Genomic DNA, 25,869 nt, shown 5'->3' on the forward strand with positions numbered 1-25,869 from the left:
AAATGTTTTAAAAATTATTAATTCAAAAATGAAATTTTCGGGCTAGAATTTTGGGATGTTACAGTTCGGGGGTGTGACATTTGATATATGCATGTTTAGCCCTATATTTAGTATAGATTTTTAACATTTATTAGCTAATTAATTGCATATTATGGACAAAAGGTACTTAATTATTGTTGAATTATATTTTCAGTCCAAAAGAAGTGCTCAGAAGCAAAAGGAAGCAGGAGCGGCTATCGGGAAACTTTGGAGTGAACAAAAGAGGAAAGGATCAAAAAACACAAAGGACTCGGCGAGTCTGGCATTGACTCGACGAGTTCCCACGAAGATTCGTGAAGCAGAAGAGTCATTGCCTTGCCGTACACGGGGATTTAATGAGGGACTCGACGAGTCGGTCTTGGACTCGACGAGTCGAGTCGAATCTATAAAAGAAGCCTTCCAGATCGATGCAGGGGGATTCAGAGAACCCTAGGGAGAGAAGTTGCGATTCAGAACGAAGAGAGGCATCTGGAGGAGTGAAGATCCAACCCAATTCAAATTTTGAAGAGTAATTAAGGCATAATTCGATTTCTCTTAACTAGATTTAGGACCTAAACCATGTTTATGTTATTGAATTTCGTTTTTGAGTTTTCTACTGCCTTAATCATGAGCTAAACTTTTTAGCTTCTATTTGGGTAAGACAATTTTGAGACTATGGTTTGATTAATGGTAGGATTAACTTTAAATTGGTGATTTTGTTAAATTAAGCTTGTTAAAGATCCTTATGCATTAACCATAACTATTTTCTGTTAATAGGAAAGCAATTAGGCTACATGAACATCTCTTAATTGTTACCTCATGTGATTTATGTGAACACTTTATTATGTGCCTAGGATTAGCGAATGTGAAACTAGGATTAATTAGAGAATGGGTAAGTTAATGTGTGAGCTTGTTTGATAAACCAACAACAAGAGGCTAATTGAATTATTAATTTGATTAACCATTACAAGTCTTATTTAACCCGAATTAATAACCTAGAGAATTAATTAATTTAGACAACCGGCCACTGCTTGAATTAGTTTATTTTCTAAGGATTAGCGATAACGACTATGAATCCAATCACCTGAATCGGTAGCCAATAAAAGATTAATCCATTGCACCATTACCATTAAATCAACCATAGGATCAATTGAGTCGAACCTGAACAAAAGTCCCCTTAGATATTGAATTTATGTGGTCTTTGCTTGATTAGTTGTTAGTTAGTTATTTAGTTTAACTGTTATTAAGTTTCTAGTCTTGTAAAACTAGAGAAAACCCCTCTTTTATTATTTGTTATTTTGTTTTTAGATAATTTTAGTAATTAGTTTAATCCACTGCCTTTTGTGTGATTAATTTACAATTTAGAAGTAGGAATAAAACTAGTGGGTTTAACACACATCAAGTTTTTGGCGCCATTGCCGGGGAACGGTTCAAAAATTAACACTAGTTTTTAGTTTTATCGATCCTTTGTGTGAGATTTATCTTGCACAAAGTTATTTCTTAGGTAATTTAGTTAGTAGGATGATTTTTGATAGTTTTCTGTTTTAGAAGTTTAGTTGGTAATTTTTTCTGTTTTTGCTCCGAACTCGCCGAGTGCAATCGCAGCGACTCGGCGAGTCCATCGTTGTTTCACAATTTCGTCTTTTATTTTATTTTATTATTCTTTTTATGCGTTTTTCTTGTTTTGTTTGCAGGAATTACATGAACAGAGGATCCAACATACCCCTGGTTCCTCCATACGAAGACCCAGAATCCGCTTTAAGGAAAAACAAAGGCAAGGAGGTTGAAAGTTCTAATACACCAAAGAAATCACCATTCAAGAACTAGAAAACAGTTTTTGGGAAGAAAAAGAAAAAGAAAAAGAAGGCAGGAGAGACCAGCAGTCAAAAGAGCGAAGAAAGCAAGTTAGAGAATATTTAAGATAATCCAAAAGGGGATGAATTCGAATACAACTCTGAATCCGAATATGAAGAAGAAAGCGACTTTGAAGGTGAACTAGCCAACCCCATGGCTAACATCGATGAAGTTCCCATGGGAGAATGGAAGAGAGAATACGTGATGATACCGGCCCGGGACTTGTGCAACCCGCAATTCCCGCAACTGCCACCTTTGAGGTTAAAGGTCACATACTTGCTTAACTAAATGAGATCCCCTTCTACGGAAAAGATCATGAAGATGCCTATAAACACTTGGATGAGGTCAACGATGTAGCTGATTATTTTAATGTTCCAAATGTGTCTCGCGAAACCCAACTTCTTCGTATGCTTCCAGTTACATTCAAGGGTGCTGCAAAGGATTGGCTCAAATCATTACCTCCAGGATCTATTGCTACATTGGCTAAAATGAAGGAAGACTTCATTGATCAATTTTGTCCTCCCTCAAAGATACCCAAATTGAAGAAAGCCATTGAAAACTTCGAACAACAAGCTGGAGAATCCTTATACAAGGCATGGGAGAGATACAAGGTCTTACTAAGGAATTGCCCACATCACGATCTTAATAGCCAACAAGAAGTATCCTTTTTCTATGATGGAGTAAATGTGACTACAAGGCAGCTTCTTGACTCGCAAGGACCACTCACAAAGAAGCCACCCCCATTGGTAAAGGAATTAATTGAGGAATTCTCTAAACACTCTAGAGAATATCATAATCCAAGGAATGAAGTAAGTCGGGGGGTGGTGAAAACTGTTAACGATAGCATGGCGGCAACGATGGCTAAACTAGAGAGTTTAGATCGAAGAATGACTAAGATGGACCAATCCATCCACGCTATCCGGGTAGGATGTGAGAATTGTAAAGGACCTCACCTCACTAAAGATTTTGATTTGTACGAGAATGGAAACCGGAAGGCACAAGTTTGTTATTCAAGTGGTGATAGATTTGATGAAAATTAGCGGAAAACCAAGAAGGAATGGCTCCCATATGATGAGTACAAAAAGGCAAAGGAGGAGAAATACAAGCAAAAATAAAGGGGTTTCTATCAACAGGTGGAACCGGTTATGGAAAAGAGAGCTGATTTGGAGGAGATGTTCACAAGGTTTGTAACTGCGTCCGAGAAGAGGCACAATGATACTGACATTGAATTGAAGGAGCAACGAATAATGCTTAAGGATCATCAAGTTATGATGAAAGATCAACAAAATTTGCTTAGGAATCAACAAGCCTCCATCATAACATTGAAAAACAGATAGGTCAGCTTTTACCACAAATTAATCAAAGAACACTTGGTGAACTTCCTAGGAACACCGAACAAAATCCAAAAATGGCGCATCTAAATGTGATAGCCACTAATTCTGAAAAAAATTTCACTCCTCTGACTTCTATTCAGAAGAAACCCAATAAGGTGAAAATAGAAGAGATAATTGAATGGAAATCGAGCAAACCCGACTCGACTCACCGAGTCGGTAACATGGACTCGACGAGTCCGATGGCTGATGATAAAAATTATTCTCTTTTAAAACCTTACAGGCCCCCTTTGCCATTTCCAATCCGATCCATACCAGATGAGCATAATTAACGGTATAGAAGATTTATGGATCAAGTGAGGACCCTCCAAGTGAACATTCCATTTGTTGAAACGATACTTCAAACACCTAAGTATGCAACTTTGCTTAAGAGCCTCTTTACTACTCAACAAAATATGGAAGAAGTTGTTGAAGTATTGCTGAATGAACTGCCAGAAAAGAAGGGTGATCCGGGAAGCATAACCGTGCCTTGCAAATTTGGGAACAACATGACTACACGAGCATTGACCGATTCAGGGGCAAGTTTTAACGTTATACCATATTCTTTCGCACAAAAGTTGAACCTACCGCTTCCAAAACCTATTCACATGAAGATCCACTTGGCTAACAAGACAATAATACATCCAATGGGAGTGTGTGAAGACCTTCTTATTAAGGTTGATAAGCTGGTATTTCCGGTTGAGTTCATAATTTTGGATATAGAGGAGGATCATAAAGTACCAATCATCCTTGGGCGACCATGTTTGAATAGTGCTTTGGTAGATATGCGTGAATCTACACTAACATTAAGAGTGGGGGATGAATCGGTAGTTTTTGAAGCTGAGCAAAAAGATATGCAAGAAGGGTCGAGATAAGAAAAGGTTTTGTCACTATATTTGGATGATGAATTGTTAGAAAAGGAGCTTGCATATTTGCAAGAAAGCGATCCAAATAAATTCTTGTTATCTTTGGAGGATACTTCTGATACCAAAGGAGAGTTGGAGGAGATAGAGAGGTTGATCAAGGAAACTGATTATCAAGAAAGCATAAAAAGTGTTCAAAATTCATCAACTTGCCGAGTCGTACTTGCTGACTCGACGAGTACATTCGAAAAATTTAATCCTGGTGCAAGTTTTACTCGGCAACCCATTAATACCCTTACTGAATCAGATGTGCAACTTTTACCTGATCACTTTGATAACCTTCTTGAGGAAAATGAAGATATTGAAGATGTTATCAATATTAAGAATGCACATTTGGCATTTCTTGAAGCAATCATGGGAGGTGATGAGGGTGTCCGAGAGAAGGAAAAGGGAAGTCCAGAAGATGAAAGAGATCCTAAAGCTTGTAATGATGATACACACCACTTTTCAATTGAATCACCAATGCGAGATCAAGAAGAAGTGTTGACAAAAAGAAAAAGGACCAAGCCTCGGGCCATTGTCTCTACTAAATTTGAAGTGTTAATTTTCACAACACCGGATTCTGCAATGAACAAAAAGACAAGCAAGGAAGGAATGGGGAGGAACAAGCATGGTAAAAGAGTGAAGCGTAAAACTGAAGAGAGTGTTGCGAAAAAGAGAATGGAAGACTTAAAGAAGGCTTATAAAAGGAAAATCCATCTTTACAAGACGAAATACAAAGTACAAAGGTTGAAGAAGGAGAGCCTCATGGAGGAAGCAGCAGCAACGTAAGCAAGATGGAGTCCAGCTAACGACTCCTCAAAAAGAAGCGCTTAGAGGGAGGCAACCCGTCGAAAGAGTTTGCTTTTCTTTTCTTTTTCCGTTTTAGTTTTTGTTTTTTTTAGGTTTTATTTAGGATTTTCCTATTTCAATCTTCATTTTTATCCATAAATGACTGCTTGAGGGTAATTAAGGCCTAAGTGTGGGGTGGTGTGATTATTAAATAAAGAAAATTTGAGAAAAAGAAGTGTTTTGCACATATTAATAGACTCGGTGAGTCTACATGCAGAATCGACGAGTCCTTACGCAAAGATGGAAAGAATTCGCGATACGACTTGCTGAGTCCATACCATGACTTGACGAGTCAGTTCGATTTACTGAAAAAATAAAATTTACATTTATGTAAAATTAGGGTTTTTAACCTAATTGTAAAACATTTTCACTTCAACCGGCCATCATACCCCTTACTCGACGTGCCAAAAGTTCTCTCAAGCACTCATCTCATCTTCCTTGATTTCTTCCATTTTCTGCTCACAAGGTATGATCTTTTGTTTTTAATCTTCATAATCACGAATTCTGTAGAATAATGGACCAATTTTGGTAGGAAACCCGGTTTTGACTACAATAGACTTCTAGGGTTTTTAATTTTTGTCTAGTTAGGATGTTATAAATGGAATTGGTTGTTGATCTATATTTAGTATACATTCCAAGAAAAAACCCTGGAAGAAATTATGAGTTTTGATGGATGATTTGTCCAGATTCGGAATTGCAACTCGAGCAGTTTATACGACTCGTCGAGTCTGTTCATGGACTCGACGAGTCGGCCCCTAAGGCAGTCCCAAAAATTTAATTTTAACGTTTACATGTTTTCTGGTTTGTATGTCTTTACTATTGTGCAGAAAATGTTTTCAAGAAGTGGACAAAGTTCTAGGGGTAACCAAGGCGACCATCCTTGGTTAAATTTTCCAAGAATTGAGTCGGAATCTACAATGAAAAGATGGAAGAAGAAGCTAGTTGAAATTAAGAAAAAAGAGGTTTGTGTCCCAAATGCAATTGATTGGGAATGGCTGGGGAGAGTCTATTATGAAGAGGATTTGGCCTCGTACCTTGTTAAGGAATACATGCATGATGGGGTATCTATTATATGTGATGGTTGGAGCCGGTTATTTTGCATTCAAGAGCCGGTGTTCAAGGAGCTATGTTGGGAATTCTTCTCAACTATCAGCTTTCGCGGAGGGAACGATTACTATAACCCGGGAGTGGTTACTTTTTGCCTTGGTGGTGAATTCCGTCAGTGCAGTATGGTGGAACTAGCTTGTAAACTTGGTATTTATAATCAACAATTGGTCGCCACGGCAGATTTTGGCACTTTTCTTGAGCAATGTCACAAGGAGTTCCCGGAGGGTGTGGTGGGTTCCACTTGGTTAAATACCATTGCTAACAAGGTGTATATTCCCAAATCCGCTCAAGAGGGGAGTATTAGATCACCCACCCATAGATTGATTCACCGCCTTATTGCAAATACAATAAACATGTGGAAAGATGATGAAAAGGTTCCTAACCTTGATGTTTTCTACTTGTGGAGTATCATTACTCCAAACATCTTCTGCAATCTTCCCTACTGTATGGCATCTTACTTAGCTGACGGGGCGGTGAAGGATCGCAAAAATTCAAAGATAAATGGCGGGATGTTTGTGACCTACCTAGCCAAATCATATGGGTTGATAGAACGAGGAGCACGGAACTTGATGACATTGGTCCCGACCCCTCCCTTTAATCCTATTCTTTTTTCGAAGGGCTAGAATTATTGAGGATTATGGAGGGGGAAAGTATGCTATTCCACATGATGATGCCGTGATCGGACCCGTAGAGCCGGGAAGAAGAGTGAGGCAAAGACGCGGGCAAGCACCTCCCGATCCACCTGTTATTCCGGTGGAAGATGATATACCCCCGGAGTGGTTTAATGTAGAAGGAAGACAATATCAAGATGATTTGGGAAGAGGCGTGAATTTTGTCAACCGGTCTTTCGCACAAATGTTTAATCACTTCAACATCCAACATGTGGACGGGGGCCAATTTCCTTATATACCAACTTGGGAGGAGAGGATGAATGCACGCAGAAGTGAAGCTGGTGGAAGTGGAGTTAGAGAGGAAGATGCGGAAGAAGACACGAAAGATGAAGATTGAATTTTTATCCTTTTATTTGGTTGGTTGCTTTAAGACAATTTCTATTTGTTTGCATGGTGTGTTTAAACATTTATGTAGGATTTGAATTATTTTGCTTGATTTCATATTTGTTTTGGTTCTTTTCAGAATTTGAGTTAGGGAATGCTTGCAAGGGGTCTAGAGAATGAGAGAAAAATGAAGAGTCAAGTCTTGGTGAGAGAGGGTGAAGTATTGAGTCTAAGTATCGAGTCCAGTTATAGAGAGGTTAAGGAGTGAATAATTACTGAAGAACAAAAGAATATATTTTTGAAGTATACCAAGAGCTGGGTTTATAGTAGAATCTATTTTTGACACCCAACGATGGACTCGCCGAGTGCATTTAACAAGGTAAGGCATCCTTAACCATCATGCATTAACCTTGATCCCTTCTCTTCCTATTTCTTTAGCCATGGTCAAGAATATCAACATACACACACAATTACACTTCCAAACTCTCTCAATACCACCTCAAAAACTCTTCATTCCTTCTCTAGAAATTTCGAAGCTTCAAGGTGCTTTCAAGAGAATTACTCCATCAAAACTCACTCATTATGGTATGACCTTGCAAACTCAAGTGTAAAACTTCATTTTAAAAACATCTTTATTCTTCTTACACTCTTGTTTTCATAAATAAGGTACTTAGAACATCTTAAGGCTCAAGATCTACTCAAGGAACTAGTTAAAAACCGAAAATCACACCATCTTCTTCTTATCTTCGAAGTAAAAATCTGAAAAACTCGAAGAACTTTCGAAAAACTTTATGATTAAAAAACAACTCACAAATCACCCGCTCTGATACCACTTCTAAGAATTTTAGATATGTATTCTATTTTATACTGAAAGCATAATTGAAACAATTGGAATATTATGAACACAAGAAGGTACAGACATAAGGAACTATTCTCTCAAAAAGACTACTCTCTCTACTAACAAACATTCCTTTATATGGCATAAAGGAAGTCTGAAAGGAATACCTTAACTAACAGTCTAGCATTGCGAATTCAGGCTAAATAACGAGACCTAACATACTTGTTAACGAAATGAAGATTTTATTACATAAACAAACCAAACTTGTGAAAACGAGTTCACATACAAAACTTGACACAACACAGTTATTATGAAACCTAACATGTAAATGCTTAAAGGCTTAAGAAGTGACAAATACAAAAGTGAACTAGCATTTCATTGTGCCTTACTCTTGATGATGGATACTTATAGAAAAGCTTGAGCATCTTGTTCTTTGCTATCTTCATCAACTCTACAATTCCAAATGAGATCAAAGATTCCAAAGGTTGTGTTTTTAACATCTTATATGTTGTTATAATCTTTCTAGTTCATGTAGTTGAATCCTCTTGGTGATTTTGTTAAAATGATCTTAAAATAAACTAATTATTTTTAAATGTTTTCGTATGTTAGACGTATAAAATTGTTTTATATAAAAAAATTGTTTTTAAATTCCCAAAACACACAAAATTTTACTTTCGCCATATCGGCATTCATATAATTTCTTGAAGTTACATTGGTAGTACAAACGGGATCATAAGTGGAAGCTTGCAAGGATGTCAATTTCAGTTTCAAAATTGAAGAAAAAGAAAATCAAAAGATCAAGATTGTAAGAAATGTTAAGAATAACGAGCCTTGTTGAAACCAAATGAACCAACACCTATTTATACCAACTCAAAAAGGCAAACGGTCATTTTGAGGCACCTCACGGCTATATGACCATTTTAAAAATAATCATTTTTTTAAGGTCGAACGGATTAGATATTATCCAATTCGGATATGTTGTAACCGTTTTTGAGATTATCTGATCCAGATCCATTTTTTGGGTATTAGAAAATTCCGATCTGATTTATTCACCTCAAGATACATGCAACTCAAAATTGGGTATGAACCAACTCTTAAATCGATCAAATCTAACAAAACGAAGCTGATTTTGTCATACACCTCTTGTTAGAGGGTACATGTCTTTTTAACCAATTCTTACTAATTTTATATAATTCTCTAACATGACCTTTTTTCCTAGATTTTAATTTCTTAAACTATGTTTGGTGTACTAACTGAAAAGTTAGCTAATAGCTGAAAAGCTAGCTGTTAAATAAAAAGCTAATTGGTAGCTGAAAAGCTAGCTGACAAAAAATAACGTTTGGTAAAACTAGCTGAAATATATAAAATTACATAAAAATACATGTAAAAGTATGTATTTCTATAATTAATTAAGAGGTGTATTTGAAAATTTTTAAAAAAGCTCATAAAAAGCTAGTCTAAGTAGCTTTTCAAAAAGCTGACTTATAAGCTACTTTTTGGCTTACCAAACACGACAACATAAAAAAGTTCGAAAAATAAGCTAGCGCGCGCCAAACACAGTCTTAGCGGGTGGTGTGCGTTGAGACATAACATACCCACTTATGCCATTACAATCCAGTTTAAAGCCCAAACAACATGGTATACAAATAACATAAAATCAAATATGAAATCTCAAGATTTGGCTCCCTGTGTAAACTGTTGGACCATTTAGACATCCGATTCAAATGGTTTTTATCTAACAAAAAAAATAAATAAGAAGCCCTAGTCTCCTCCTCAACAACTTCTCTTACAAATTTCACACTTAATTTATGACTCCGAACAAACCTCTGAAATGAAACGTTGAAATAGCCCCTCCACCAGTGATCATTTTATTTCTTATCTCAACTTGGAGTAAATTAAACGGCTTCAAGTTCATCATATAACATATATGTGATATTATTATTTTTATATGAATATCATTTCATTAATATCAATCAGATGGACCAATCATCTTTTCTGGCACTACAAGTTGGTCAAATTCTTCACTTGTCAACACTCCCAATTTCAGAGCAGCTTCCTGTAAAAAAAAATATATATTGCACCAATTATAAAAAGATTGCTTTGCTAAGTAATCTTTCTTTTAAATAATTAAAAAAAAAAAAAACATCACCTTCAGTGTACTCCCCTCCTTGTGAGCAGTCTTGGCAACTGCTGCAGCATTGTCATATCCAATTTTCTGTACCAATTCACATTCATTAATTCAGTTAAATAATATTTAAAAAAAAAAAGAGATATAGAAGAACTGTAAACTTGAATATAAGGAGCTAGCTTACAGGATTCAAAGATGTCACAAGCATAAGCGACTGCAATGAACCAGAATTAAAAAAAAAAATAATAAAACATTAAATAATCGCATGAGAATCAGATTGCAGAAGAAAAGAACGATGATTTTGAATATACCTCATGCAATAACTTTGAAATTCTGTCTCTGTTGGCTTGAATGCCTCTTACACAGTTCTTTTCAAACGAAGCAGATGCATCCGCAATAAGCCTTATCGACTATATACACAATTTATATACAACATCAGAGTAGAATTTTTAATATTAAAAAAAAAACAAAAAAGTCCAGTAGTATTATACTTACATGTAAAAGATTACTGGCAATCATTGGCTTGAAAACATTGAGCTCAAAATGACCATTTGACCCACCAACTGTAAGAGCCACATGGTTTCCATATGCCTGAGCACAAACCATAGTCATAGCCTCACATTGAGTAGGGTTCACTTTCCCCTAAAACACCAACAATAACATCACAATGTTAAAATATTTAGAGTAAATTACACGAATGGTCCCTATAGTTTGGGGTAATTTGCATGTTTGGTCCCTAACTTATTTCTTTAACTCGGAAGGTCCCTGCAGTTTGTTTTTGTTGTGCGCTTGGTCCCTATCTTACCTAAAAACACTTTTTTCCCTTGATTTTTTAATTTAATATATATATATATATATATATATATATATATATATATATATATATATATATATAAAGTTAGAGACTTTACAGGCATGATGCTGCTTCCAGGTTCATTCTCAGGGAGAATAAGCTCACCAAGACCACATCGTGGACCACTGAACATCCAAAACATTTAAATATTATAAATTTATAAATTTATGAATTTATAAATTATAAAACAGGCAGCAATAAAAAAATATACCTTCCTAAGAAACGTATGTCATTAGCAATCTTCATAAGGGAAGTAGCAATTGTGTTCAGGGCTCCACTAGCTTCAACAAAAGCATCATGTGCAGCCTGGGTCAAACAACATAACCATCATCATCATCATCAAAGTATCCAAAAGAGAAAACCAAAACTCACCAGTGCCTCAAACTTATTTTCAGCTGTTACAAATGGCAACTTTGTTTCATCAGCTACTGCTGCAGCAATCTTCACATCAAATCTGTACACAGATCAATGTCATTATATTATATATTATATTAAGTTGGAAAAAAATAATAATAAATAATAAATAAAAAATAAGTACCCTTTCTTTGTGTTCAATCCTGTCCCTACAGCAGTGCCACCTTGTGCAAGCTAAAAATATAAAAACTTATGTCTCAAAATTCACATATGCAAAAAGCCTTTTAGAGTTTACATAATAATAAAAAAAAGGAGATGATTGGCAAAACCTGATACATGCGAGGGAGAGTACATATGATCCGTTCAATTCCATACTTCACCTACAAAAACAATATATATTTTTTATTCCTGTTTTACCCTTCTTCAAACTATTAGCTGGAAGAATCATACTTGTGTGGTATAGCCACTGAATTCTTGACCAAGGGTCAATGGTGTTGCATCTTGAGTATGTGTACGCCCAATTTTAACTATATCAGAGAACTCGTTTGTCTGTTAACAACAATAACATGTAACCCTAATTAAAAGGCATAAATAATAATTGGTTAAATTGGAGATTATCAAAATGGTTTAGTTTAATCACCTTTGCTTGTAGGGAAGTATGTAACTGCTTAAGTTTTGGAATAAGTCTTGAATTGATTTCTGTAGCAGCTGCAATATGCATTACCTATGAACAAAAACCAAAAACCTCAAACCTGAAATAACAAGAAGAAAAAAAACTATAATGAATAAATTGCCACTAGAAACTTACAGTTGGAAATGTATCATTTGAAGACTGTGATCTGTTCACATGATCATTTGGATGCACAAACTTATCACCTCGCTTGTGGCCAAGGATTTCAGCTGCTCTATTTGCAATCACCTGTTACAAGATCAAGATGTTTTTTTTTTAAAGAAAACATGATTCATGATCATGAATCATGATCAATGAATGAACAGATTACCTCATTGGCATTCATATTGCTTTGAGTGCCACTACCAGTTTGCCAAACAACCAATGGAAAGTGATCATTCAACTTCCCCTCTGCAACTTCTTGTGCAGCTTGCATTATTGCTTTCCCTATGGATGGATCAAGACCATATTCCATGTTCACCTGTAATGCACATAATTATCACATCATCTACACAATGCTTCATATCAACTGGGAATAAATAATAATTAACTGATTAAGAAACTTGTTTAGTTGGAAGTAGTTGCAAGCACCTTAGCAGCACATTTTTTAAGAATTCCAAAAGAACGAATGATTGGTTCTGGCATTCTTTCGCGATCTCCTCCAATTTCAAAATTCTGCAAAGATCTTTGTGTTTGAGCTCCCCATAACCTGAAAAGTTGGGGAGATAAGAGAATTATGAGAAAAAACGGAAGTAAAGTGATCCAGCAAAACAGTTAGGTACCACGTTATATGAACTTCAGTTATTTGAAAACAAAATCCCCACTTTAAAGCTCAGTTTTCAGTTATTTGACTAGCTTCCATGGAGATATCAGAGGATTAGACTGAATATATTAAAATGGTATAAGTCAGTTCAAGGGACCAAGAGCAATTGACAAAACAGCAAATCACCTCTAAACATAGCCATAGCATCTGCCCTAGAATTATAGGCTAAAGATCCTAAAAATGATATCAGAAAGATTAAAAAACAAAGAAAGAAAACGAACTTATCAGATGGGACTTGAATTGGTCCAAACGTATCTCTTTCCTCTCTAAACGCCGTCGAAAAATGTCTCCAGCACGTAGTGAACCGTAATGAATCTGCAACAATCACCGATCCGCCAGATATTCGACGATATGCCTGAACTATCGTCATTTCTTTTCTTATAAAATAACCTAATTGATTGCAAAAACATCAGCATCAAAAGAAAGACAATCGTAAGACAACGTTAACTGAATGAGAAACAATGATGTTAGATTTTGAAAAGATGGATCATTTACCAGAACGAATGCAATCGATTGCAGAAGTGTAGCCCCAGATGGCTGGAGAAAAGAAAAAAAGTGTAAAAGCAAAGGTTTTGGGCACGCTTGGCTTGATGCTGACTTTTTTTAGTGTCTGAGCAGCGCGAGCGTGTTCAGATTCAGATGAAGGAATGGGCCGCAGCCCAATTGGATTTCTACACAACTTTTTCTGGCACGACTTTTAAGACTCGTCTGGATCAATATTTTTGTATTTCATTGATTTATTTGACTTATTCTTATTATTTTTTTAATTATTTTATTTTTTTAGAACGAAAAACAATTTATATTTTTATATTAATAAAAAAATAATTTTGTTTGGTTATATGACACTTTAAATACAACTTCTAATTAATATATATATATATATATATATATATATATATATATATATATATATATATATATATATATATATATAAAAGACAAAACTGTAAGATTGGTCCCTGTGGTATTCAAAAAACTTTGGATAGGGTCCAAAAAGTTTCTCACTTGCATAGAAGGTCCAAAATCAAGGTTTTTCTGTGTTTTTAGTCCAAAAAAACTTAAAATGACGGTTATACCCTTTTAATTTCTTTTTTATATTTTTTTTAATTTTCAAATACTACTTTAATTTAAAAATAAATAGAAAAGGAAATAATTCTCTCTCTCTCTCTCTCTCTCTCTCTCTCTCTCTCTCTTTTCTACACCATCAGCGAGAAAAAAGGGGGAACCGGCAACCCTCCTCCACCCCTCCTTCCTGTCAATTGGAAATAACCAAACACCCCTGAGTATCGTCACTTCCTTCGGCTGCTACTTCAGTGTTTCTTTCCCTTTGCCCCTCGTGTTTTGCCAACGGAATAGAAGGAGAACAACCAAGGAGGCCACCGGAGCAGCCCCCTCGCTGTAATAGTCACCCAACAGCGTAAGCCACCTTCATTTTCTTCTTTCATTTTAGCGATGGACCAAAACTCCATCGAACCACCCATTTTGTGCTTTTGCTCTTCTTCTTTCTCCCTTCGATCCAATCGGTTCCCTTTCCCCCTCGATTTGGGGCCGCCGACGACAAGCGAAGAACCTAGGGGAGTTCGTCGGAGATCGACTCCTTCTCGCGATCTGTTTGACCAACAGATCACCACCTTGACTGCTTCTTCTATTTGTGTTCTTTCTTACTTCTCCCAATCAGTGAAGATGAAGAGTAAACCCACAAAGGGTCGTCGGTCTTGACAGACCCCCTGGCCCCTCCTTGCGATTTCCCATTTGCACCTCAGCTCCCTTTAATTTGCCTTTCGTTCGTGTGTATTTAGGTTTTGTGGATTCCAGATTTGGTACTAGATAATAGATTCCAGGTGGGGTGATTCAATGATGAGGAGAAAAGGAAGCAAATATCAAGTCGATGGTGGTGCTTGATTTTTTGATGAGTTACAGGTGGTGGGTTATGTTCTCCGATGACGAAAATCACCAACCATCGTGATACCTTCTGGGAGAGAGACGTTGACTAAGGTTGAGAGGGGAAATGTTGTAGTTGGCCCAAATGTTGTAGGTTCTTGATTTCTCTTTAGATTCTTGAGACTCCGGCAGTTCCCATGCTCACCTGTTTCCAGTGAGTTTGTCGGAGTTAAAATCAAGACTTTGGAGGTTGCCAATGGAGACGAGATGGGAAGTTCTTCAGTTGAGAGAGAGAGAGAGAGAGAAAGAGAGAGAGTGTGTGTAGGGTAAGATTTTTTTTTAATTATTTAAATACCAAAATAAATAAAGAAAAAAGAAAAAAGAAATGGAAAAGGGTAAAACCGACTTTTCAAGTTTTTTTGGACCAAAAACAATGAAAAACCTTGATTTTGGACCTTCGGTGCAAGCTGAAAACTTTTTGGACCCCATCCAAAGATTTTTGCAAACCACAAGGATCAAATTTACAGTTTTGTCTATATATAATATTATGAAAATGAATTTTAGGAACACTACCTGACCAAGGTACTGTTCATCAGGTTACCTTAATTTTACATGGATTAGTCCACCGCCTCAACTGCATGGATTACCATCGCTCCTCTAAATCCCTCTCAAAACGTGAATCTTTGTCACGCGTCAATGCTTCCTCCATATTTAGATGTGCTCCACAAAGTTTTTTCTTATTTTCTAGGGCCGGCTGTTGTGCTGACTGCAACTGCCGTTCGGAGATCACCACCGTTAAACCACCATTTGAGGATGGTGCGACCGCCTTATTTTTTTTTCATATCTAGGGGTGTAAACGAGCCGAGCCTAACCAAGCTCGAGCTCGGCTTGTTTAATTTGAAGAAGCTCGAGCTCGAGCTCGAGCTCGATTCGAGCCTTAAAATGAAGCTCGAGCTCGGCTCGTGAACAATTTAGTGAGCTCGCGAGCCTAAACGAGCCTATATATATATATATATATATATATATATATATATATATATATATATATATATATATATATATATATATATATATATATATATATATAGGCTCGTTTAGGCTCGCGAGCTCACTAAATTGTTCACGAGCCGAGCTCGAGCTTCATTTTAAGGCTCGAATCGAGCTCGCACACACACACACACACACATATATATATATATATATATATATATATATATATATATATATATATATAGAGGCTCGTTTAGGCTCATTTAGGCTCGCGAGCCCACTAGCTGAAGCTCGGCTCGAGCTCGTTTAATAAATGAGCCTCATATTTGGGCTCGAGCTCGGCTCGGGCTCGTTTAATTCGATCTCGAGTCGAGCTTTTAACGAGTCGATCCCGAGTAGCTCGCGAGTAGCTCGGCTCGCTTACACCCCTATTCATATCTGCTTCGATCTGTGTCCAAAACTCAGCTTCTTTCTCAAATACATGTGAGATAATCACCGTTCTTCGACCATCATCACACCTCACCTACTTCTCACATTCTGATTCCTTTTATCTCTATAGTTGGTGGGGTAGAACATCAACATACATGCAATAGAACCCGTAGAAGCTACAAATACACGCACCACCACATCACATGTATTTGTTTGCCTTTGACCAAGGGGTGTGGCTTCTACTTAATCCGTCGTCGCCAATAAAAATTGTCTTTTTCAAGAGCCACATAAAGAGAACAAATAACACATTTTCGTTGCCAATTTGCCCTTCACTTTCTCTAACCTACATGCAAGCTTTTCAGTTCAGCTATGTATACGTTTCTGTGGGTTTTTTTTTCTATTTAGAGTAAAGTTGTTGTATGATTGTCAAAACGATGATATGAAGGAGCAATAAGTAGCTAAAAAATTTGTTCTTCCACAGCTAAAAAAGCATCAGATCTATTTTTTTCATATTTGATTTCGTTGGTTTTTTGATTCTCCATTCTGAAACTCAGTAAAATCTCAACTGAATTATGCCTACCGAGTGTTTGTTAAAATGTCAAACAAAGATTTTTGGTCTGTTACATCATTTCTTGCATATATGGTCAATGTAGCTTCACCAGATCTCTAAATTAGTAACTTGTGATTGAAGATAAATGATTTTCTTGATTCAAATGATTATTGTGTTAAAGCATGGAGTCATCCTAATGTTTTTCCCCTTTTTTTTTTCTCTTATACTAAATTATTGAATATTTCTGCAGACACTTGAAATGCTAGAGAAGAAAGAAAAAGTGCTTCTGAAGAAATCTGATGCAATTTCGATCTCACATTGCGATTTTATCCTAAAAGATTACCCTGACAATCTGCAGTGGTAATCCTGTACTTTCAGATTAAAGCAAATAGCAATTTACCAACAAATGGCAATGAGCCCTCTTCCCACTTGATCCTTTCCACTGCTTTTTTTGTTTCTAAGGTTGCACGACAAGTATCTGTGATATTGTTTAAATGGATTGTTACGACTTCATTGTTCAAGAAATGATAGAGGATTATTGACAGGGAGGCTAAATACAGGAGGAATACCATTTGTCCACGTTGTAGTTAGGTTGGTTGCTTTAGGGCTGGGATGAAGAGTCGGATATATACATGTATTAATTAACTTTCGTGTGTAGTATGTAATTCCCTAGAACTTTAACCGAGTAACATGAGACGAGAGTGGAAGCTATGTCATAAACAACTAAGATGAGGTAAACTGCTACTTAATGGCTAACATATATATAATTAGATATTTTCTAACCACTACTTACAAATAATAATTTTTTTTGTTTATTTTCTTGCTAATATCTCATATTTTCTCCACATATAGGGCCACTTCACCTCCTTCATTTGAATCAGAGTTTTTTTTTGGCTATTTACATCAGTGAGTAAGAAGCTTGGAGTCAGATGCTACTTTTTTAAGTTGATTATTATCATGGAATACGTAGGTGTGCAAGTGCTCCTTTTTAAAAAATATAGATTTTTGTGTATGTACTTATAAAATCATTTTGGACGTTTTTTTGAATTAATTTGCAAATAACAAGAGCTCGATTAATATATAAATATTTTTAGTATATATTTGCTCTGGCTTTTATTGGATTTTTTTTTATCAACATTGGTGACATTATAGGGGAGGCATATTTGATGGTGGGGAGTGGTGAAAATTTTCAAGATATTATGCAGACAGAAGGTTGGACTATCCTCTTTAGGGGCAATTTGGTCAATGTCATTCGTGTTACTCCAAGCAAATCCATTTAGGTATACTTTTTTCTTTTTCTCTTTAATCTCCATATGGTTTGATTTAATTTATTATTATTATTATTTATATTTTCTAGCTTCTGGAAACATCACTCACTTCGTTGATAGCAATGGAGTTCCTCAAGTAGGTATCACTCTTTGATTGCTACGTTTTTTAAATTCTTCGTGTTAGGTTTAAGAAATTTGTACAAGTTAACATACCTTATTAACTTTCGAGAATAGAATATGCTTAGTATGTTTATTCGCATCAAATCATTTCTTAAGTTAACTTAAATTGTCTGATTACTGCTGCAAAATACAATATTGAAATGCATTTGAATTGATTATAGTTATAATTTTTCGAACCAATTACCATTGCGTGTGGATAAAATGTTATATGGTTTCCATTCTTTCACCAGGTGTCCATTTTGGTATTGAAAAAGTATGAATATCCTGTATTGGCTTGTGCCATTAGTGAGGTAGTGTCGTGATTTGCAAGAGAAGACAAGTCAAACATGCCTTCATTGATCCTTCCTTTCATTCTAGACACATCAAAGACTAAGTTGGAAAGAAAATACTCAGCAGATGAATGTGTTTATGGCATCCAAATCGGCCCACCAACTGACCTACAAAGCCTTTTTTATTATATGAAAAGTAAGGTCTCATCGATTTTATACTGCTGCTACTGCTTATTTTACAATTTATTACCAAATTATGCATGCACAAATTAGTAAGAAACCCAATTTGTTTCATAAAGTTCTAAAAAGTGTCGCACTAATTTTTTTAGAAAGATACCATATGCAGTTAAGATAATGGAATGACTAATTGATTTTATAACCAAAAGTAATAACCTCCATGTAAGCTGATTAAAATCTCAAAGACAAGACAACTGCACTGCAACGTACACACCGGTGAGAATTTGACATGTCTACCCTTAATATTTATAGAGAAAATGCAAGCTTTTCTGTTTTTTGCCCTGTTGATTGTAAAAGTCAAAAGTCAAATGTGTCACTAACTCTGACACATATTACTAGCATTTATGAAGGCCCTCCACCAACCTACAATGTATAACTTTCTGATTTTAGGTTGGCTAAAGATGGACCGATTGATGTTAAAAGCCATGTGTCTACACAGGTTTTAGGTACCCAAGGTTATTTCGGCGATGCATTAACAAAAATTGTCCATCTGTGAGGGTGCCAGTTCGGTATCTTCAACCCCTTCATGTATTTAACATATATTTGTCTATATTAGGTGCTTTATCTGTTAAGCTCATTAACTTAAACAAAAGATTCATTTGTTATTGTATATGTATTCGTCATGATATGTGATGTTTTCTATTATTTGTAGTATATATTGTAATCACCTTATATTTAGGATATATGTCACTCTTTTGCAAAACTGGTAAAACAGGCAGGTAAGTAATTACATGATATGTGTTCACCATTGAAAAGAGGTTGGAAAAAAGACATTCAATTATAGCATTGTGATTTCATGATTCGTTTGTTGGGATATTGTAATCCTCGAGTTATTGGTGTTGTATTGTATCTACAACTTGTGGCATACTACAAAATATTTAACTATTATGTATTTGTAAATAGGCGAATTGTAGACAATAACAATATACTTTACTGCGTAGCTACCAATTAAAGCAATGTGTTATACTTTGACACAAAAACGAAACCTTCCAACCCCCACAACGTGGGGAACACCTTTCTAGTTAATATTATAATTAATATTATTGTTACATCCATAAAATTTTAAAAGCTTTTAAACTTTTAAATAAACCAAAAAATCATTATTTATTACATATTGTTTTCAAAATAAGTTTCAAATCAGAGTTTTCCCACAAATCATAAAACAAAATACGAGAAGGTGTACGATCAAGCCTTCGTCTTTCCGCGATCATCTAAGGTACCTAAAACATAATCAAAAACCGTAAGCCCAGAGCTCAATGAGTCTTCCCCAAAATATCATCACATAAACATAACAGATAACATCATGCATAAATGAGCCTTCAGTCTGACTAGACCGCCACGCAGGACCTACAACCTATCTGGACCGCTCCCGAGCCGTCGGCATGACTAGACCTAGGTGTGGAAAATAGGGTCATCGTGTCGTGTTTTTGTCTGACACGACAAGGTTTTATGTAACACGACACGATGTCGTATTTTTTTAATTAACACGAAAACGAACCGATTAAAACACGACACAACACGACAAAGATAACATAATAAAAAAAATTAGTTTATTTAATTGATATTTAATCATACATAATACGACAAACACGATAAATAAATACTAAATCATGTCAAATTTTAAACACGAACACGACATAACACGACATTGTGTTTTTTACACGTAACACGAACACGACACGAACACGAATTTGGAATGCAGTTTCGTCCCAATTTCGTGTCGTGTCGTGTCAATAATTGTCAACCCTAACTAGACCTCATTGCAGGGCCTACAGCCTATCCGGACCGCTCGTTGGGCCTACAACCTATCTGGACCGCTCGTCGGGCCTTCAGCCTGACTGGACTCCCTCGCAAGGCCTTCAGTCTATCCGGGCCGCCCTGGGTCTATTGGCTTTCAGCACAAAGCAGGACCGCCTCAGCCCGACCACACACATACATGTCGACATATACATAACTCATAAACACATAATCAATCAACAGGCAAGCACATATCATACAGAATAAGCATAACATCATCCTATCTACCAGGATTCAGATTTAACCGAATATTACAGTACACAATCATAAGATAACTAGAATAACAATCCGAAGGGCCGTCCTTGGTGCCTTCGACCCAACAAGTACAATGAGGAATACTCACCTCATAAGTAGTACTGAACTGGTAAAAATCCAACTCCACAACTCAGCTCTGGACTTAAATGCCTACAACCACCATGTGACCATTTCTAGCAAAACCCCAAAATACCCAAAATGCCCTCAAAGTCAAACTTGGTCAACCATGATCAATAGTCAAGGTCAACAGTCCATGTTGACCCAACTCATCGAGTACACAAACTCACTCATCTAGTTACTACAATACTCATAGAAGCAGAGAAACCCGAGACAACTCACCGAGTTGTCAGGACAACTCATCGTTTTTTCCTAGTCTTAACATATTCAGCCCCCTCAATGCTTAAAAATGTAGATGTAACACCTCGTTCCGAAGACAAACCCTAAAATCCGAAGATGTATTTTAAGTATTATTTTATTCCGATATGTATATATTTAAATAAAGAGTAAATTCTGGATCTAAGTTGAAAAGGTTTTGTAGACGAAGGGCCATTTGGTAACATAAGGACTTCAATTGAAAATAATTTGTAGAGGGAGGGGCTACATGGTAATTCTTGGGACTTACGTTGAAGGGATTTTGGATGGCTGGGGTAAAAAGGGTAAATTATGGACTTAGTTTGAAAGAAAAAGGGAAAGGAGGGACTAATTATGTCGTTATGGAAATAAGTTTATGGGGGATCGGGGTATATAACCCAACACCCCCGTCCAAACCCTAACCGTACCCTAAAATCACCTGCTACCAACCTTATGCCTCCCACTCCCTTCGGCCGCCACCACCATTCACCTAGTCGTTCTCCGACCAGTTAGCGGCCACCAAGCGACCATCCTACTTCCTTCCTTTCCGACCTATTGAAGTTCCATTCAACTATCGCCATCAACCGACGACCATGCCGCCACACAACGTTAACGCTATTCTATTACCGATGACGACGAAAACCACCAGCGGGTGTCCGTCCCGCTGTCAATGCTGCTGTCGTTCGCGGTCACCACGTTCCTTCTCCATTCTTACGCCGAGGCATCGTATCGATTGAAGAAGAAGTCGTTGCTGCCGCCAACGACGCCGACTGTAGGCGCAGTTGTTGTTGCCGTTCGTGCCTCGTCGTCCACCGTATGTCGTACGTGCGTGTGTTGACGTGTTGTTGAGCAGAAGATCAACAGAAACCACCAGCACCACCGTGAGGTGGTGGCTGTCATCGCAAACCGCTACTGTTGTCGCCTTCCCATGTCGCTGCCGCCACCGTACGCCACCAGGTGGGTGGCTGGGTCTATTTGCAAGCAACAAAATGTGTATGTATTTCTGCTATGAGGGTGTGTGTGTTTTGTTTGGCCAGAAAACCAAGAAATCCACCACCACCACCACCGTGAGGTGGTGGCTGCCACCTTGTACCACCGTCGGCCACCATAAGGGTGGTTATGTGTGTGTGTTTATTTTATTGTGTGTGTGTTTATTTTGGGACATTGCGTTGTAAAATTGTAATTAGTGACAAAATAATCAAAAGAAAACTCATAACCACCACCGTGAGGTGGTGGCTGCCGCCTTTTGCCGCCACCAGTTGTCGTGTTGGGTGGCGGTGTGATTTTGCTTGTGTTTAGACTGCTTTTGGGATGGTTGGACATAATTGGACTAGAACCATAACCACCACCGTAAGGTGGTGGCCGCCGCCGCAAGCCGTTATTGACCACCACCACCCGAGGTGGTAGTGGATGGTGCCCCACTTAATTAATAGTTAATTAACCTAAAAGTTTAATAAATGGACTAATTGGGATGTGAATGGATTGGAAACCCTAATTAGGGTTTAGAAAACCCTAATTTTGTATATGTTAATTTGGAATTGTCGGGACCCGCAAGTTTGGACCATTGGAATTGGAATCATGAATTAATCCTGATCACATTGTAAGTTGACCTGGTAGATTGATGGACTTAATGAATTAAGTAAGAAACACTTAACCATAATTGTCATTTTATATGAAAATCCTAATTTTACTTGGGCCTTGAGTTGGGCCTTTCTATTGGGATTTAGTGATTGGGCTTGTGATGAGCCATCCAAGAACAAGCATATGGACTAGAATATTTGGATGGGCTTTAGGGTACGGCCCATGTGAGGGGTTTGGGCCCAATTTTGAAAATTGGGCCATAGATGGGCCATAACTGGGCCTTGGTGATTATGAGATGTTGGACCATTGGAAAACCAAAAGTTTGGACTAGAATAAATGGTTGGGCCTTAAGGTAAGACCATGTAAAGGTTTGGGCGCAATTTGGAAAATTGGGCCATATGTTGGGCTTTGATTCATAGTTTGACATTTAGGCCTTTGGATTGGGCCTTGAGCTTGAATCAAGCTAAGATGGGGGTAAGGTAGTCTTTTACCCCAAGCATAGTGTAACATCCAAAAATAGGACCCAAAATTTTTTTGTTTTAATAATAATAAAAACCATATACTGATCGTCACATCATAAAACCATGTGTCAAATATCTCAACCCATAATAAAATGTCATGAACATTCGTGCCAAATCAAACTATGAATCAAAACAAAATCCCAGGAAAAAGACTGAAGTTGTGGTGTGTGCGATGCCATCATCCCGAGCTCTTCCCTTTACTTGCGAAAGTACCTGAAACCGAAACTGAGACTGTAAGCATAAAGCTTAGTGAGCTCCCCCAAACTACCACATACCATGCATAACATATAAAGCATCTACTGGGCCTTGCCCATTGCATCAGACTGAAGTCCGGAAACTAACCAGGGCCTTGCCCTCTGCATCGGACCGAAGTCCGGAAGTAACTGCATTGGACCGAAGTCCGAAAATTATTGGGACCTTGTCCCCTGCATCGGACCAAAGTCCAGAACTGACTGAACATAACATAACATAAACATATCAGCTAACATGGATACATATACTGCATACTACATCCGAACAGAGTCCAGAACACATAACACCAAACATGCTTGAATCACAAAGACATCAAACACCCTAACTACTGCATCAGACCGAGGTCTGAAACTACTGCTAACTAAACAGGCCGACATTATGGCCGTAGACCCATTCCTACTGGAAGGAAACTCGCCTCGTAGCCTAGCTGCTGAAAGGATTGCTCCAGAATCTGTCTGCTGTGGCTCCGATTTCACCCCGGCTACGATTTCCATAAGCACCATCAATCAAATACTGATAATAATACTGAGGGTAAAATGACTATCTTACCCCTAGTCCAAGTCAACCTAACGGTCAAAGTCAACATTCAGTTGACCTGACTCGTCGAGTTGGGTCACCAACTCGTCGAGTCCTTGCTCTTACTTTCTTGTTTCTACTCGCTACTACTCGTCGAGTTTTGGCACAAACTCGGCGAGTTCCTCTTTGTTACTAACACTCCAAAAATCTGCATCCGACTTGCCGAGTTGTATGAACAACTCGTCGAGTTCTCCTTCATCAGATGAACACTCTAGCTATGACTCGTCGAGTTGTATGAACAACTCGTCGAGTCTGTTCTTGAGGCATGAAGATTGCCTTGGACTTGTCGAGTCAGGGCATTGACTCGCCGAGTTCTTCCACGAATGAGTCTAACCGTCTAGATCACCGATTCCATCTCTCACTCACTGGTTCCACTCGGCATAACTCGAAAAAGGGAAAACAGGGGACTTACGACTCGACTCGCCGAGTCTGAAGAACGACTCGCCGAGTCGTATACATGCAAACACTATATACTTGATTCCGCTTGAAACCAGTCCATTCCATTCATAGATATGGGTTCCTGGGACTTGATTAACACGTAAAGTTTCCAACTTTACATGTAAATAACATCAAATGAAGGTTTTTATGGGTTTTAGCCATAAGAACATCCTATGTGCTCATACAAACCCTAATGCTTGGATCTAGGTTTCTCTATTATACATGCAATTCATCCAAGACTTTAAACCCTAGATCTGGCATACAATTAATCAAATTAACTTATGAATGGGGTTTAGATCTTACCTTGATTGTTATGTAGCAATAACAATCCCAAATCCTCCTTGTAATGACTTTAGAAAGCTTAGAGTCACAAATGTCACTCCTCTAATGGTACTGTGAAATCCCCATTTTCAAGGCCAGAAAAGACCGATTTTGTTTATGCTTTATAAAAATCAGAGTACTTCTTTTAACAAAAACGTTGCGGAATTTGTTCCCAGAAAAACATGATAAATGCGTTAATAAAACATTTTCGAAGAAACGTATTTATTTCATTTTAAAACGTTTGGGATGTCATCGTTAATACAGAAACATGAGCATAAACAGAACTTACAATTATTTACACTAGTGATCTACATCTCTTTAAATCTCTCAGTGTAATGTCACTTCATATCGTCACCTGTGATATAAATAAACTGAGTGGGTCAGGTTGGGAAACCTGGTGAGTACAAAGGGTTTCAACCCACAATAATATAATTATTATGTTTAAACAATCAAACAATCAACCCAATTACCCATCCCCATTATCTTCTTTACTCTTAAGGATTTATCCTAAGAGTCATCTATCTTGCATTCGTTTATTCCGAAGTCCCTTACTTCCAGGGTTATAGGACTGGCACTAAATCCATAGCTGCCGATGTTCGTTCGCAAAGCACTAATTCCATAGCTGCTATATTCTACTCATCGGGTACTAAATCCATAGCTACCAGTGTTCAATAGGTACTAAATCCATAGCTACCAATTTCCTAACAGGTACTAAGTCCATAGCTACTAGCGTCTAACTAATAGGTACTAAGTCCATAGCTACCAATTCCTAATAGGTACTAAATCCATAGCTACCAACGTCTAACAGGTACTAAGTCCATAGCTACCGGTGTTCGTCCCATAGTCACTAAGTCTATAGCTGCCAATGTATACTCACATCATCTTCTATCTCTCATCATTCATCTACCCATCTCATACCCAACATATTCGTATATATAAAATACGTATACAATTTAAATCCTTTAAAACATGTATAAAACGTTCATCCAGCATAGACAGCAAGTATTCAGATAATATGCACACATAACACGTAGTTTATATAAAATACTTCATATATATTTGTAAGATGAAAGAGACCATGCACTCACATGAGTAGGTGGTGACTCAGCACTCGGACATCGCTTCGATACTCTTAAAACAATTTTCCTTCGATAAAACCTAGTACCAATACCACTAGGGTTTAGTCTAACAATAACCGCGACAAATTAA

General features: G+C 37.2%; 1 protein-coding gene, 1 long non-coding RNA gene and 1 other non-coding gene across 10 annotated transcripts; 1 reads left to right on the forward strand and 2 right to left on the reverse strand.

The window, feature by feature from the left end:
- Positions 1-2,408: 2,408 nt before the first annotated feature.
- Positions 2,409-2,515, reverse strand: LOC145071599 (small nucleolar RNA R71). The gene has a single exon (XR_013690604.1). It is a non-coding gene; the product is annotated as a small nucleolar RNA R71 (small nucleolar RNA).
- A 7,039-nt stretch (positions 2,516-9,554) lies between these two features.
- FUM1 (fumarase 1) lies at positions 9,555-13,414 on the reverse strand. Its single transcript, XM_079013593.1, has 17 exons — positions 13,260-13,414; positions 12,986-13,154; positions 12,533-12,650; positions 12,273-12,422; positions 12,080-12,190; positions 11,912-11,995; positions 11,722-11,820; positions 11,601-11,651; positions 11,456-11,505; positions 11,290-11,371; positions 11,129-11,223; positions 10,976-11,042; positions 10,560-10,706; positions 10,376-10,474; positions 10,249-10,278; positions 10,086-10,151; positions 9,555-9,992 (listed from the first exon to the last, which is right to left on the reverse strand). Exons 2-17 carry the CDS (start codon positions 13,132-13,134, stop codon positions 9,906-9,908), a joined length of 1,485 nt encoding a protein of 494 aa, XP_078869719.1. The 5' UTR covers positions 13,135-13,154; positions 13,260-13,414; the 3' UTR covers positions 9,555-9,905.
- A 2,703-nt stretch (positions 13,415-16,117) lies between these two features.
- LOC145070457 (uncharacterized) lies at positions 16,118-19,222 on the forward strand. 8 transcript variants are annotated; one of them, XR_013689956.1, is made up of 7 exons: positions 16,118-17,076; positions 17,160-17,347; positions 17,467-17,584; positions 17,767-17,894; positions 17,972-18,018; positions 18,293-18,527; positions 19,008-19,222. It is a non-coding gene; the product is annotated as an uncharacterized LOC145070457 (long non-coding RNA). The 8 variants fall into 8 exon arrangements; XR_013689958.1 differs by having other exon boundaries at positions 16,118-16,974; positions 17,077-17,347; XR_013689952.1 differs by having other exon boundaries at positions 16,118-16,447; positions 16,865-17,347.
- Positions 19,223-25,869: the final 6,647 nt, after the last annotated feature.

This window comes from Lactuca serriola, chromosome 8 (genome assembly GCF_051521515.1).
Source record: "Lactuca serriola cultivar US96UC23 chromosome 8, Lser_US96UC23_V15, whole genome shotgun sequence".
Taxonomy (NCBI): Eukaryota; Viridiplantae; Streptophyta; class Magnoliopsida; order Asterales; family Asteraceae; genus Lactuca; species Lactuca serriola.